Genomic DNA, 17767 nt, shown 5'->3' on the forward strand with positions numbered 1-17767 from the left:
GTTTCTATAACTATATTCATGCCGAAACCCCCCCCAAAAATCTCTTCTGCTCACCAAAGCTGCATTTATTTGGTCTAAAATACAGTAACATTTTTTATATTAACACCAATAATAACTTATAACAATTAGGAATAAATTATATTATATAATATTTATATAAATAATATAACATATAAAATAATATATAACTATATAAATAATAAATTATGAATAACTTAAATAAATTACACTTAACTATATATTCACATAAAAAAATTAAATTATATTTTAAATTGTAATAATATTTTTACATTTTTACTGTATTTTTGATCAAATAAACGCCTTGCTGAGCCTCTTTAAAAAAAAAAAACATTATTAAAAATCTCAGTTCTTCCAAACTTTTGGCCGGCAGTGTATAAACGTGTGTGTGTTTAACGCTAGAACGTGTTCGTGTGTGAACAGCCAGAAGAAGAGCGATGTTGTGGAAAGCACACAGAGTTTCACTCTTCAGAAAGATAACCTTGCTTACACTGAGACAAACTTCACCTTTAAAACACTTTGTGATAGCAATCCTCATTTAAGGAGGTTTACGCTTGAGTGGCGAGCATCGTGATCTGTAGGAGGTTTGTAGGTTTAAGCGCACTGTGATGACGGGACGACACATGTGACCCTGGATCAGTAAACCAGTCTCGAGTCGCACGGCAATAGCCAACAATACATTATATGGGTCAAAATTATCGATTTTTCTTTTATGCCAAAAATCATTAGGATATTAAGTAAAGATCATGTTCCATGAAGATATTTTGTAAATTTCCTACCGTAAAAATATAAAACATTTATTTTTGTGAGTGAATGCAGCACAATCGCCAACATAAATGCACAACTTTAAAGGAGATTTTCTCAATGTTTCGATTTTTTTGCACCCTCAGATTCCAGATCTTCAATAGTTGTGTCTCGGCCAAATATTGTCCTATCCTAACAAACCACACATCAATGGAAAGCTTATATGATTACATTCAGCTTTCATATGATGTATAAATCTCAATTTCAGAAAAATGGACCCATGTGACTGGTTTTGTGGTCCAGGGTCACATATCATCTCACGCTGTCAGTAAAACAAGATAATCTGACAAACAACCAGTTTTCCAGACGCTACTAATGAGCAAAGAGTTTGAATACAAATCGCAGCAGCACTTAAGCATCACATCATGATTATAAATGCATGAACGGACTTTATTCGCTCATGATTTCTGACAAGGTTCTCCATGCATCATTTTTAAAGCATAGAAATCATACAGAACATTAACTTTGTTTCGTCTACACTCTTCGAGGAAAAGGTTGTGTGTGTCAGTCAGGCGCTTCATATAAAGAAGCTTTCATGGGTTCCATCACTTTAGGGATTTAGTTTTACTTTAGTGTGTTTAATTCAAGTTTAAAAGTGATATTTGTGTTTAATAACCCTATAAGTTCGATTAAACCATCAAAATATGAGGGAAATATTTTATATATATATTTTTAAATATGAGCGAAAAAACAAAACACTAAAGTTGGTGAAAGTGTTTATCTGAGAAAATTATTTGACAAACTCCAGCTACAGGTTTTATTTTGCAAAGCAAAAAAAAAAAGCATAAAAAATCAAAAAGCAAACGACTACAACATAATCAGTTATTAATATTTCGTTGGTTCTTTCATTTTCGCATGTTCATAATTTCTGGCCAAGAATAATATTGCAAAGTTTGTCATGTTTCAGATGACCCAAACTGGGTTGTTTTTAACCTAGTGTTTTTTAGAATGTAACTTTTTTGTGCAAAAGCATAAAAATACCATAATATGTTTGCAGATATTTAGGAAACAACAAGGTTATTTCTCCGAAAAACAATGCTACAGTTATTCCACTTTGAAACATGCATCTCGTGTCGTAATGTGTTTTTGTTTCGGTCTGTGTGACTCCGCCCATTGCCGACACCCGGGTTGCCAGTTTGAGGAAAACACAGTGTACTGGAGCCATGAAAGCCAGCGAACATCTGGATCAGAGATCACAGATTCTAGTTGACCTAAAAAGCCTCGGCATCATCTAAAAAGCTCTATGAACAGAGGCATATAAACCGTGGATTAATAAACTCGTCAATTTACAGTGTAAAGCTTGTCTCTGTTGCCTGTCAATCTGGCAACCCGCGAGACTCCAATGTATCAGATTTGGACTGCAGTACCCATTTCAACCACTAGCTGTCAATATTAAATACTGCACCTTTAAATAATATTTGAATGAAGGGTCAAGATGTCACTGGACATTACTTATGGCCACTACTGTACTAAAAAAAATATGAATGAAAGTAAGACATTTCTTCTTACATAGAACCTTTCTGGCATAAAATGAAGTCAAGAACCCTATGGATCCCCAGTGAACCTTTTCCTCTAAGAGATCCTGACGAGACGGATCACATGATCGCATCTAATGTCGTCACTGTTGACCGAATGCATCAAGTTAAGCATTTATCAACTCTGTATAATCGCTGTATGTGTGAACGCTTAAAATAATTTGCTCAATCTCACATAAAAAAAAAAAAAAAAACTAGTGCTGGGCAAAGATTAATCGCGATTAATTGCATCCAAGATAAAAGTTTGTGTTACCATAATATATATGTGCGTATACTGTGTATAATTATTTTCTACATATAAATACCCACACATGCATGTATATTTTTAAGAAATATTTTCACGTATATTTATATATAATTTATATTATATAAATATAAATATTTTATATATAAATTACACATTTTTCTTAAATATAAGCACATACAGTATAATAGCAAATATTTCTTAAATATATATTTTATATATAAATAGCAATTTTTTCTTAAATATTTGCATGTATATACTGTGTGTGTATATATAAAATATTTATATATTTAAGAAATATTTGCTATTATACTGTATGTGCTTATATTTACGAAAAATGTGTAATTTATATATAAAATATTTATATTTATATATAATATAAATTATATATAAATATACGTGAAAATATTTCTTAAAAATATACATGCATGTGTGCTGGGCACACACACACATATATATATATATATATATATATATATACATATATATATATATATATAAATATTATATTATATATAAATATAAATGTTTTATATATAAATACTTTTTTTTATTTATATTTTACAAAATAATTATACACAGTACACACACATATATTATGTAAACAAACTTTTATTTTGGATGCGATTAATCGCGATAAATCGTTGCCCAGCACTAAAAAAACACACTTTGTTTGTTTGCTTTTAAATACAAAACCAACACTCTCAGAGTGAGATGTATATAATATATATAATTCTCCACTCGAACTGTGAAGAATACGACGTTTTCCTGCAAATCTGCGCGTAGCTTTGAGCCGTGGTGTGAGTACTGAACCCAAACTGTGCTTCGGAGAGACTAAAGGAACAGAAAGTGACGGTTCGACCAGCTCAAATCCTCAAACCATTGTGCAAACCGTGTTGAGATTGGGATCGAAGCGGACGACCTTGCCCTCGATGGATTTGGAACTGGTGTTGTACATGGGGTTCTCGAACGTGGCCTGACCGTTGTTGTTTTCATGCACAGAGCAGCCGCTGAACTCCGCTTTATCAGACTTTCTGAAGTCGAACGAGAGGGAAAAAAACATCAGGCATCAGAATAACCTTCTGTTCTCATAGAGCTGCACAATTAATCACAAGCGATTTGGCAAAGACTGCGATTATTTAATGGTTATTTAGGCTGATCGGTAGTAAATACTCCATCTGAACACGCACACACACACACACACACACACACACACACACACACACACACACACCCACCCCTCCCTCTGAACACCAGAGCATCTCACACACACACACACACACACACCCCTCTGAACACCAGAGGGCGTCTCACACACACACACACACACACACCTCCCTCTGAACACCAGAGGGCATCTCACACACACACACACACACACACCACATATGCCCCACCGCAGTGTGATAACGCACATCATTCCAGGAAACCCCCATCGCTGTCTCTGAATAAACAGAAGATTGAAACGCTTTGATTAAACATGACTAATTAACACACGACTGCCTTATTCTGTGTCAGAAGCTCATCATCATATAACAGCATGTTATAAATGTTGGACAAGAGGTTCATAAATGCTTCTCATGTCTGGAAAGATGTTTGACGATTTCAAAATCGCGATAAGCCAAATCGGTTAAATTGCGATGAATCGTGCAGCGCTACTTCCTCATCAGTATTTCCCACACTTACCTCTGTTTGTACAGGTAAAACCCAAAGCCTGCGAAGATCAGGGCAAAGAAAGGCACAAGGATGGCGACGGCCACTGAACTGCTGTTGGATCTGGGTGGGGTCTCAGCGCTCCTGGTCGGAGCCAGTGTGTTCAGACCTGAGTGATGCAGGATGGGAAATAATCATGTTTAATGCAGCTACATTAATATCAAATCCAATCAAATTGTATTTATAAAGCACTTTAAAACAACTGAAGTGCTGTACAAAAAAATAAAAAAATAAAAATTAAATACATACTTTATGTAAAGCAGGGCTCGACATTAACGCTTGTCCGCTTGTCTGGGACAAGTGGATTTTTTGAAGGGACAAGTAAAAGAGAATTTTACTTGCCCAACCGGACAAGTAGCCTGATTAAACGTCAATAACAAAAAAATAAGTAGGGAATCACTAAAATGAGAGAATGATTCTGATTGTATTATATTTATTGTAAGTTGCAATCGATAGTGGATAAATGTATTACTGACGGTAACAAGGTTGCGCTGTTGAGGCTCGCGCAGCCTCTCGAGGAGAAGTCCAAACAACTGTAAACTCAGTTTAAACTCAGTCAACAACATACTGCCAGTGCCACAATTCAAAATGTGTTTTAATATTTTTAACATACAGTTTAGCAACCTCACACGACGAGTGTCGTTTTCCTGACTACCATCACGACTGAAAATGTGACATTGCTTTCATACAACAGTTCAATAAACAGTTCAAATTAAGTCACTTACATTTTAGACACAATATTGACTGTTTTTGTTCTGTTTCAGCCACGAAAATAGTTCCAAACAAAGATCACAGCAGAACCGTAACGCATCTCACAGCAACACTTAACCGTGTTTCATTACTGAATGATTCAGCGTTTTGAACGAATTGGCTGAGTCAAAGATTCAATGACCCATTCATAAACATCTGTCTCATTCTTGAATGAATCAGTTGTTTAAACGAATCATTTGAATGAATGACTCGCTCATTAAGACGGTTGTCTGCATACATTTAATAAGATTAGGGGGGGAAATGCTCTTTAAAGGTGCAGATATGACAATATGCAGATTTAAATATATCAGAGCTGACTGAACACAGATGAGAATATTTCTTCAGAATAAATTATATTTACAACACACACACACACACACACACACACACACACGCACGCACAAAAATGACAGATTTACTTGTCCAAAGGACAAGCACATGAAAAGGCTTAATGTCGAGCCCTGTGTAAAGCATAAAATACAGATACAACAAATCAAGAGACATAAAACATATCAGTGCCCTTGTTACATATGTAACATGTAATTACCGTAGTAATAACAATTACATGCAACTAACCCTCAACCTAAAACCTCACTCACTCACTCACTCACTCGCTCGCCCACTCACTCACACAATCGCTCACTCACTCACTCACTCACTCACTCACTCACTCACTCACTCACTCACTCGCTCGCTCACTCACTCGCTCACTCACTCACTCACTCGCTCACTCACTCACTCACTCACTCACTCACACAATCGCTCACTCACTCACTCGCTCACTCACTCGCTCACTCACACAATCGCTCACTCACTCACTCACTCACTCGCTCACTCACTCACTCACACAATCGCTCACTCACTCACTCGCTCACTCACTCACTCGCTCACTCACTCACACAATCGCTCACTCACTCACTCACACAATCGCTCACTCACTCGCTCACTCGCTCACTCACTCACTCACTCACTCACTCACTCAATCGCTCACTCGCTCACTCACTCACTCGCTCACTCACTCGCTCACTCACTCACTCGCTCACTCACTCGCTCACTCACTCGCTCACTCACACAATCGCTCACTCACACAATCGCTCACTCACTCACTCACTCACTCACACAATCGCTCTCACTTGCTCGCTCACACAATCGCTCACTCACTCACACAATAACTCACTCACTCACTCACACAATCGCTCACTCACTCACTCACTCACACAATCGCTCACTCACTCACTCACTCGCTCGCTCACACAATCACTCACTCCCTCACTCACACAATCGCTCACTCACCCACTCGCTCACTCACTCACTCACTCACTCGCTCACTCACACAATCGCTCACTCACTCACTCACTCACACAATCGCTCACTCACTCACTCACTTGCTCACTCACTCACTCACACAATCGCTCACTCACTCACTCACTCACACAATCGCTCACTCACTCACTCGCTCACTCACACAATCGCTCGCTCACTCGCTCACTCGCTCACTCACTCACTCACTCACTCACACAATCGCTCACTCACTCGCTCACTCGCTCACTCACTCACTCACTCAATCGCTCACTCGCTCACTCGCTCACTCACTCGCTCACTCACTCGCTCACTCACTCACTCGCTCACTCACACAATTGCTCACTCACTCACTCACACAATCGCTCACTCACTTGCTCGCTCACACAATCGCTCACTCACTCACTCACACAATCACTCACTCACTCACTCGCTCACTCGCTCACACAATCGCTCACTCACTCACTCACTCACACAATCGCTCACTCACTCACTCACTCACTCGCTCACTCACTCACTCACTCACTCACTCACACAATCGCTCACTCACTCACCCACTCGCTCACTCACACAATCACTCACTCACTCACTCACTCACTCACTCACTCACTCACTCACTCACTCACTCACACAATCGCTCACTCACTCACTCACAGAATCGCTCACTCACTCACTCGCTCACTCACTCACTCACTCACACAATCGCTCACTCACAGAATCGCTCACTCACTCACTCACTCACTCGCTCGCTCGCTCGCTCACTCACTCACTCACTCACACAATCGCTCGCTCACTCACTCACTCACTCACTCGCTCACTCACACAATCGCTCACTCACTCACTCGCTCACTCACACAATCACTCACTCACTCACACAATCGCTCACTCACAGAATCGCTCACTCACTCACTCACTCACTCACTCACACAATCGCTCACTCACTCACTCGCTCACTCACTCACTCACTCACTCGCTCACTCACTCACTCACTCACTCGCTCACTCACACAATCGCTCACTCACTCACTCGCTCACTCACACAATCACTCACTCACTCACTCACTCACTCACACAATCACTCACACAATCACTCACTCACACAATCGCTCACTCACACAATCACTCACACAAACACTCACTCACTCACTCGCTCACTCACACAATCACTCACACAATCACTCACTCACACAATCGCTCACTCACACAATCACTCACACAATCACTCACTCACACAATCGCTCACTCACTCACTCACTCACTCACTCACTCACTCACTCACACAATTGCTCACTCGCTCACACAATCGCTCTCACTCACTCATTATATATGACATCATTAAATGTAACACACCTTGTCTCTGTAGTCCGAAAGGCCCGTAATCTCGAGCCTCAATGAAGCCTTGAAACAAGTACGTGTTTCCTTCATGATCAGCGGAAACCTCGAGGAGAACAACAACACACAGGTGAACATCATGTTCTCAGACGCTCATGTTCTGAAATATTACAGGATATTGCTCTCTATTGCTCTTTCACTGCAAAGTTTAAATAGCCACAGTGTTCAGTGAACTAGCACTACTGTACCGGAGAAGAAATGTTCTTTTACCACTAAATATACAGTAGAGGAGAGCTGGGCACAACCAAACACTTTCTGACTTTCTCAGTTTGTGTAAATCCACTATAGTATTTATTTATTCTCACATTAATTTCACACGTCTAGTACAATTATGTGCTTTTGTTTCATTAATACAGTGTATACTTTATTCTTGATTTGAAAGAATGGAAGTGAAATGTGACAACATGCCCCATAGGTGACCATATGACAGATTAAAATGTTATCTGATCTAATCAAAAAATATATATGAAACAAACTAAACTATTTTGTCAATAAAATACAATTATTAACTTTTTCATATAAAAATAATGGCATTTTTTAATAATTAAAAAAAAACAATTTTTGAGTTTGACAACAAACACACCGCAAAACAGCTATACAGCATAGTTCAAAACTTAATAATAATTAATAATTTCTGAACATTGACTCTCAGTCTTTATTCTGCCTTTTCTCATGCTTTCTCAATAGAATTCATAAAAGTATAGAATAGAATATTATAATTCTAATAGGGGCTCACTGTAATGCAACCTGTAACCTGAGCAACTGGTGTTTAGACCGGCGAGTGTTTCTGCTGTTAGATCAGCATTAAAGAACAGATATAAGATTAAAATAATATCAGATTTGTCTCATTTTAAATATACAAAAAACAGATGAAAAATTTACTTCAGTTAGAAATCTACTTTTGCAATGGTTAAATAAATGCTCAGTGATATCTCAAAGATGTTTTAATTTTGGCACATTTTTTCTCTATATAGTGTTGCTATGGCGACTAGTAAATACACTAAGCTTCATCATGCTAGCGTGTGTGGAAAGTTTTAAAGCATGTGTGTTAGTTTGTGCCTCGCTCACACATATATTCAACCATTATCATCTGCGGGTTTGATTTGATTGTTCGTGCACTATTGCCAGAAGCTCTCAGCTGTGGCTGAGTCATAAAGCGTGAGTGTGACGAGACTTACGAAGCCGTCCATGATCAGGGTCTGCTCAGAGATCTGACTGAAGCTGCTCTTCACCAGAGACCTCATGTGATGCAGACGCAGCGTCAGGCGAGCTGCTCTGCTCTTATACACACCTGTGAGGATGATAAACACACTCATTAATGCAGATGTACGGCCATTCATATCTATCATATTTACAATAATCTAAAATTCAACTGATATGTGGTTCAGATGATGTATTTCAAGACATCTATCAGGTTTTTGTCCTTAAAACGCTCTTCTGTGTCGGTCTGTGTGTCTCACGTCTACATTAATCCGGACGCTCTCCATCCACACTGGCGTTTCCAGGCGTTTCAGTGCGGATGAGAAACTTTTGGAAAATGTACAAGTAACAGGCAGGGCCGTAGCTAGAGGTTTCGGGGCCCCCTGAAAAAATACTGATGTGGGCCCCCACCACCCTCCACCAATATCATATACTGTATAACAGATGAGCATGGAGGCCCACATATAACAGAAGATGGTGATGTTGTTGTAAAACCTTTATTTTAAAAGTTAAATGTTTATATAAAAATTACAACTAATAAAAACTTAACAAAAAGCAAGAAATTGTTAAATAATAATAAAACCAATTTAAAAAAAAGTAACAGCAAAATAATGTTTTTTCTTTCAATCAGTCTGTTATAATTCATAAATCAAAAAGTAAACATTTAGAAATTGACAAGAATACAGTCAAATTTTACAAATAAAATAATTGATTGTCTTATTTTTTAATAAAGATCATATGGAACTGGTAATATTATTAAATAAAGCTAATAAATGTATTCATCCAAGTGCAGTGTGTTGTATTCGTGTTTTATTGATGTAATAAATACATCATCGGCACGTCAGGTGCATAATGAAATGCGTCGTGACTGGTGTCAATTTTTTTAAACTCTTTTTACAATAGTGTAAAAAGACAGGAATTTTGACCATGTAATCATTCGGTCGATTGTGGTGCGCGCCGATAATGAAAAGTGACAATAGCCTACCCGGCAGACTGTAGACGGTAGTTTTCTTATTCCCAGCGAAATAACAAAACAGCCTGTCTTTAACGTCTTGATCGACTGGGATACAACAACTCTCCTGGCCTCCCTCTCCTTCTTTTCATGGCGCTTCTGGTGCCTTGATTTATGTTTTCTTTTCCCCGAAATTTTCAGTCAGTCAATCTCCTGCTCTTCCACCAAGTTCATCGTTAACTTCAGGCACTGCCGCCTCAACTCTGATTGGTTCTGTTCACGAGCTGGGGTGGGACTTAAAATCTTATTGGGTCCATCTGATGTTTGTCACTGACTGAATAATTAATAAATACTTTAGATCGGACTAAACCATTTTTAGGGAGGTAAGAGAAGCAGATATTTGGAAAAAATATTTAACCAAATTGCATGTTAAATCTCAGGCATACAACTCATATAAATATTAGAATTGTTCATACAACAGGGGCCTATATAGTATAACTGCTGGATTTTGTGGGGCCCTCTGGGCAGCGGGGGCCCCTATAATTGTCACCACCTTTCACCCCACTAGCGACGGCCCTGTTAACAGGTGAGATTATACATGAGTATTAACGACACGAGCTTCTTACCCGACAACAGCAGCTCCGAGTGCCTGTTGGTTAACGTCACATTGACTTTCCCCGAAGTCGCGTTAAAGCTAGTGATTGTCAGAGTCATCGGCTGTTTAACTCCTTTATACTCAAACGAACCTCTCCACACGTACGAGGGCGCGAACACATCGTCAGGAACTGCAATGAGAAGATTTAATGAGTCAGATGAGGCTTTAAAGGCGTTTACACGCCGTGTTTCGGCACAATTAACCCTGTGAACGACCTCTGAGCAGAAACCACATGAGCTCATAACTCTAAAACACATCACAATGCTTAATAAAGCAATGCACTGTATACAACACACTCTAAACAGTGATTCAAGTAGCAAAAATCCAATAAAATGCCATTTTACTGTGTATACTATGTTGCTATATTTATGCTATACCGGTTCTCTCCTGTTTAAATGAACACTTAAAAAATATATACTTATATTTCTTGACAACTGTAAGCAGCCTACAGTTAATGAACTAAAGAACGGTAATATAGAAGAATTATTCAGATTAATAACCTGAATAAATAATAATAATGTATTTGGTGATTAATTTACTATTAATTTACTAATTTAATATAGTGATTAATTTACTAGATCATAAGAAATAATATTTATTTACATATTTAATTATTTTAATTATAATCATGTTTGCTGATTGTTTATCATATTGCTGTTGCTGCCGTTTTATAAAATCAATAATATTTATTTATATGATCAATTTTGTTTATTATATTGCTGTTGCTGCCATTTGATGAAAGCAAAAAATATTTATTTATTTATAATAATGTTCATCTATCTACAATCAATTGTTAATTTTATATCAATTTATAAAAATAAATGAAAGGTACTGTAAGCATTTTGCTAAGTGTTCTTCTGCCAAATGACCGTCAGTCAAACACACAAAATGATTGACAGGCAGAGAGTGTTTCTGATTGGCTGGTTTTCAGATGGTGAATCAGCACAAGCCACTCCCCTGATATCAGGCACTTTATCCATATTATTATTGCCAAGCAAATGGCTTACCTTTAAAACACACCTTCATATTGGTGGAAATAGATGCACGTGTGCAAGCCGTGATTATAAAGATAGCATGTGGTGTTTTACAGACTCACCGTTGACTTTGGGACTCGATGTTCCTTGAACAGGCGTTATGACTTTTTCTGATGTTTTCGAGCCAGCTGAAAGACACCAAAACACACATCACTGCACCAACCAAACGGGTCTAAGGAAACACATTTCACACACGACTTCCCACATCGACACCGGACGGTTTCTGCCTCGACAAGACAAACAGAAACTAAAGAAAAGTTGGGGACACAAAGTTCAGGCAAAAACACATCTGGATTCTGCACTGATCCTGCACTGAGTGTGTGTGTGTGTGTGTTATATTGATGCAGTGTTGGACTGGTTACCTCTACAAACGGGCACTTTCCCAGTCCAGGACCCGTCGGGTCGGCACGCCCGGTGCTCGGAGCCGCCGGTGAGGATGAATCCCGGCTGGCAGGAGTAGAGGAGTGTGTATCCGAAGGACGGCAGGTCGAGGCCCAGCACGTTTGCATGGGCCGGTGTCTTCGGTTGCTTACAGGAGTGAGCTGCATTAGGAGAGACACCAACACCTGTGAGATCTAATGGAAACTCATAAAAACACATCCAGTGACCTATTATGCCTTGAATTTGTGTTTAAGCTCTACTAGAACAGGTTTGCATGCATTATTTTCCTCATATTCTCCATTGTTGCGGCTCCTCTTTTCCCAGTCTGTCAGTAACGCTCTTTTTAGTTCCTGTCTCTATGAAGCCCCTCCTTCTTAAAGCACACTGTGCTCTGATTGGTCGGCTGGAGCAGTGTGTTGTGATTGGTCAAGCGCTTCAAGTGTGTTTGGGAAATGTCCCGCCCCTTCCCATAACCGCCAGTTTAACACACTACTAACTAACTCAACCAGGCCCCGCCCCTTTATTCTGCGTATTAATTATTTAAATGAGGAATATTGTGACGTGTTCATTCAAGAAACTCAAGACTACAATGGAGGCGTTTCAGGAGTTCAGAAACACTGACTCTGATATAGAGAGACTTTGCAGAGCTTTTTCATGCTCAAACATCAGCATTACACACTAAAGAGAGATGAACGTGGTAAAAAGCAGAATAGATGCTCTATATCATTTTCACAAAACCTTTATGGCCTATAACTTTTATAATATAATATAATATAATACCTTTAATTTATTTTAATATAATATAATATAATATAATATAATATAATATAATATAATATAATATAATATAATATAATATAATGTTTTTATTACACTAATGGGAATTTTGGGGAAACTCACAATACAAAACCTCAAAAGGGTATGTAAATGCAAATGTAAAAAGGTCCTAAAAATAGGCTTAAAATTCATTAGGCAAAATACACATTCCCAATTTCTTTATTTTGATTTTTGGGAGAAATATGATAAATATGAAATATTCACCCAGTAACACACTAAATAGAGCTGCTCATTATAAATGAGTAGCATTCACATGATGTACTGCATGTCTGATAAAGCTGTATTTTTCTTTTCATAGAATAACATGCATACAGAAAAACATAAAAGTTGCACCATGACATGCAAAATGGATGACTTGCCCCCAAAAACCAGAATAATAGACTGAAGTCTGCATGTGTTGTGAAGCGAGAGACTCACGGATGCACTGAGGCTGAGAGCCGCTCCAGGTCAGATCCGGCTGACAGGTGCGTGTGGTGGAGCCCAATAACAGGTGACCCACCTGACAGAGGAACCTCACTGAGCTGCCCACCTGAGGAACACACACACACACACACACACACACAAACACACACACACACACACACAGGTCAGGGGCGTGTGGTAGAGCCCAGTAACAGGTGACCCACCTGACAGAGGAACCTCACTGAGCTGCCCACCTGAGGAACACACACACACACACACACACACACACACACACACACACACACACACACACACACACGCTCTCGCACACGCTCATGCACACGCTCTCGCACACGCTCAACCTCTCACACACGTAAACACTCAAACACACGCTCACGTTATCGCACACGCTCACGCACACACTCAAGCTCACACTAATGCACACGCTCTCACACACACTCGCGCACACGCTCTCTCAGACATTCAGATTCTCACTCACTGACTCACTGACTCACTCACTCACTCACACACTCACTCACTGACTGACTCACTCACACTCACTCACACACTCACTCACACACTCACTCACTCACTGACTCACTCACTCACACACTACACTCACTCACTCACTCACTCTCACTCTCACTCTCACACACTCACTCACTCACACACTCACTCACTCACTCACACATTCACTCACACACTCACTCACTCACTCACTCACTCACTCACTCACTCACTGATTCACACACACACTCACACACTCACTCACTCACTCACTCACTCACTCACTCACACACTCTCCCTCACTCACTCACTCACTCTCACACTCACTCTCACACTCACTCACACACTCACACAATCACTCACTCACTCACTCACTCACTCACTCACTCACTCACACACTCACTCACTCACTCACTGACTCACTGACTAACACACACACACTCACTCACTCACTCACTCACTCACACACACACACTCACTCACTCACTCACTCACTCACTCACTCACTCACTCACTCACTCACTCACACACACACACACACACACACACACACTCACTCACTCACACACACACACACTCACTCACTCACACACACACTCACTCACACACTCACTCACTCACTCACTCTCACTGAGGAGGGAAGTCCTGCTGAGATCAAAGCCTCACAACAGTGGAACATTAGATTACATTACAGCTCACCCACACTTCTGAAGGAGTCGCTGAGAACAGCAACTCGAGTGACACTTTTATTCTGCCCTTCAAAGAGCTCATTCCTCAAGGCGAGAGTGATCCAAAACAAACCCAACAGAAAAACACTTTTCATTTTAGACCTCTCGACAAGAGAACCTCCAGGGAACGTCCGTCTTCTTGAGATTATTATCATCGCCGGCTACAAAGTCTATTCCATAGCTTTGGCAATGCATAATGCATACTTGTTGCTTTTATTCAAACTTGTACAATTAATATTTTGTACAATCACCATGCAATTGATTTTAGCGATTTTAATTTCACTATGATCAAGAACCTGCTCTATGCATATTTGCAAACGCTTGGACAATGCATTACAACTACTCCCGATGTAGGTATAAATATGACCGATATAAATCTGTTGACAGTTTAAATGACTTTCAGTAGCTTGTTCAGCAATACTATCTATACGGTCCTCTTTGTGCCTCCAGGAGAAAATGTCTAGACTTAATTACACTGAACAAAATTATAAACGAAACACTTTTGTTTTTGCCCCAATTTTTCATGAGCTGAACTCAAAGATCTAAGACTTTATCTAAGATCAAAGCTCACAAATGCTCACATTCGATGGCGTCTGGCACTTTGGAGAGGTGTTCTCTTCACGGATGAATCCTGGTTTTCACTGCACAGGGCAGATGGCAGACAGCAGACAGCGTGTAGACGGTGTCGTGTGGGTGAGCGGTTTGCTGATGTCAACCCGCTTCTATCGAGTTGAGTGGCCCATGGTGGCGGTGGGGTTACGGTATGGGCAGGCGTATGTTATGGACAACGAAAACAGATGCATTTTATTGATGGCATTTTGAATGCACAGAGATACTGTGACGAGATCCTGAGGCCCATTGTTGTGCCATTCATCCACGACCATCACCTCAGGTTGCAGCATGATAATGCACGGCCCCATTCTGCAAGGATCTGTACACAATTCCTGGAAGCTGAAAACATCCCAGTTCTTGCATGGCCAGCATACTCACCGGACACGTCACCCATTGAGCATGTTTAGGATGCTCTGGATCGGCGTATACGACAGCATGTTCCAGGTCCTGCCAATATCCAGCAACTTCGCACAGCCATTGAAGAGTGGACCAACATTCCACCCCCCCCCCCCGGACCCCCCCGGACCCCCCCAATACAGCAAAACTGCACATTTTAGAGTGGCCTTTTATTGTGGCTAGCCTAAGGCACACCTGTGCAATAATCGTGCTGTCTAATCAGCATCTTGATATGCCACACCTGTGAGGTGGATGGATTATCTCGGCAAAGGAGAAGTGCTCACTAACACAGATTTAGACAGATTTGCGAACAATATTTGAGAGAAATAGGCCTTTTGTGTACATAGAAAAAGTCTTAGATCTTTGAGTTCAGCTCATGAAAAATGGGTGCAAAAACAAAAGTGTTGCGTTTATAATTTTGTATAAATAGCCTGTGGTCGTTAAAATAAAATAAAATCTAAAGTAAAAAACATCAAATACAATTTAATTAAATAAAAAAAAACATAAAAAAAAAAAACATTTATGCCAGTACTTAGAATGTTTTTTAATTTTTTTTAAAAATGTTTGTAAACAAATAAAGCATAATAAATCTAAATAAAGTGATATGAAGGAAATAAAATAATAAAAAGTCAAATAAAATAAATAACAAAAAGTCAAATAAAGTAATAAAACAAACTAAAAATAAAACACAAAATAGCATTTTAAAAACAGTTGTGCCAGTACTGAGAATTTACTGTATTAATTATTTATTATTAATTTGTAATAATAAAATAAAATAATAAAATAATCAAGTCAAATAAAAATTACAAAACCTTCAATAAAATAATAAAACAAACAAATAAAATAAATAAATAAAATAAATAAATAAAAACATTTTTTTTAGAAACACTTGTTCCAGTGCTGTTTTGTGGTTGATAAAAAATTAAATATAAATAAAATAAAATATAAATAAAAAAATAAAAAAGTTTTAGGAACACATGTGCCAGTCCTGAGAATGTTTTGGAATAAAAAGAACTAACTACATAAACTACAAAATAAAACAAATGCACCAATTATGAGTGTTTCAGACTTAAATTGACTGTATCATAAATGTCAGTCACTCTCAGGCCTTCGGTTGAAGTAACTGATCTGAAATCATGGGGTAAAGTTGACAACGGATGTCAAACTGAAGAGCCGAACTGATGCTTCATTTCTCTGGTCCCCGTGAGGAAGAAGCGGTGGACTGTAAAGAGCCATTCGAGTGGGCGGATTCAGTGAGCGTTTGAAGAGTAAACTCTCCCCGGACAATAAGAGACACTCACACAATCCTGAATCTGCCACGGGCTCTTCAAACAGCATTTGACTGAATCAACCTGACAATAAATCAACTGTGCTTATAAAGATCCGCGCTGACACACACTCTCTGGTGTGACCAGACTGTCACTAGGCCAGTGAATATCCTTTTGTCTCAGCAATGAAGGAAAATATGATTTTCAGTTCTTAATAGGCACATCTGAAGTCACATTGTGCCATTTGAAAGGGCCGTTTTTGCACTTGAAGATAAAAGCAGTTTAAAACTGACAGAAACTGGCCTTTTGAACAGCCTTAAACTCATTCCATCATAATGGCTTAAAGTCTGAGAGCATCAACTGGTTCTTACCTTAAAGCCCAGACTGCTGTTCATGGAGCCGAACTCCGGAGAACCGGGATTTTCACACGTCGTCCGATGCGGTTCTGCAGAAAAATCCGGATTACATCGTCATTATCATCTCCTGCAGTGTTATATTCATAATCGGGTTAAGAAAAGCTGATGTAATGAAGGTCATAATGTTCACATTCGCATCATAGATCTAAGCTGGAGTGGATATTAAAAACAAAACTGGCAGCCAGAACTGTACCGTAAAAAATACAGTAGCAACATTTTAGGGATTTAATGGATTTAACTTAAATTTATACAGTGCTGTTCGAAAGATTTTTATTTAAAGAAATTGATACTTTAATTTAGGGCTGTACGATTATTGATTTTCGATTTCAGCTTCCAATAATTATGGAAACAAGATAATCGGACCGTGTAACAGTGTAGTGGATCTGTGCATTCGCTCTTAAAGTGACAGCAGCCTAATAAACCTGCTTTTCTTACATTAGTTAACCTAGTAGTATTTTTTACTGAAGTATCGATAATTGTGAAATTTCACTGATATTTAAAATTAATCATATTGTGAAATAAGACTTTGATCATATACCAATAATCGTGTTAAATAATCACAAGCAAACTAGCAAAAGCGTTTTTTTTTGCACTCTCAAATTCCAGATTTTCAAATAGTTGTATC

At 38.9% G+C, this 17767-nt stretch overlaps 1 protein-coding gene across 1 annotated transcript in view; it reads right to left on the bottom strand.

Annotated features, from left to right (window-relative positions):
* Window positions 1-3352: 3352 nt before the first annotated feature.
* csmd3a (CUB and Sushi multiple domains 3a) overlaps window positions 3353-17767 on the bottom strand; it is a 332667-nt gene continuing 318252 nt past the window's right edge. The window contains exons 61-69 of the mRNA XM_084089625.1: window positions 17098-17171; window positions 13231-13342; window positions 11958-12137; window positions 11658-11723; window positions 10533-10691; window positions 8933-9045; window positions 7713-7800; window positions 4288-4423; window positions 3353-3635 (exon numbers count right to left, since the gene is read on the bottom strand). Coding sequence (XP_083945751.1) covers window positions 3476-3635; window positions 4288-4423; window positions 7713-7800; window positions 8933-9045; window positions 10533-10691; window positions 11658-11723; window positions 11958-12137; window positions 13231-13342; window positions 17098-17171 — 1088 coding nt within the window. The 3' untranslated portion in view covers window positions 3353-3475. The remainder of the gene's footprint in view (window positions 3636-4287; window positions 4424-7712; window positions 7801-8932; window positions 9046-10532; window positions 10692-11657; window positions 11724-11957; window positions 12138-13230; window positions 13343-17097; window positions 17172-17767) is intronic.

The sequence above is a fragment of the Abramis brama genome (genome assembly GCF_963993115.1).
Source record: "Abramis brama genome assembly, chromosome: 17".
Classification (NCBI taxonomy): Eukaryota; Metazoa; Chordata; class Actinopteri; order Cypriniformes; family Leuciscidae; genus Abramis; species Abramis brama.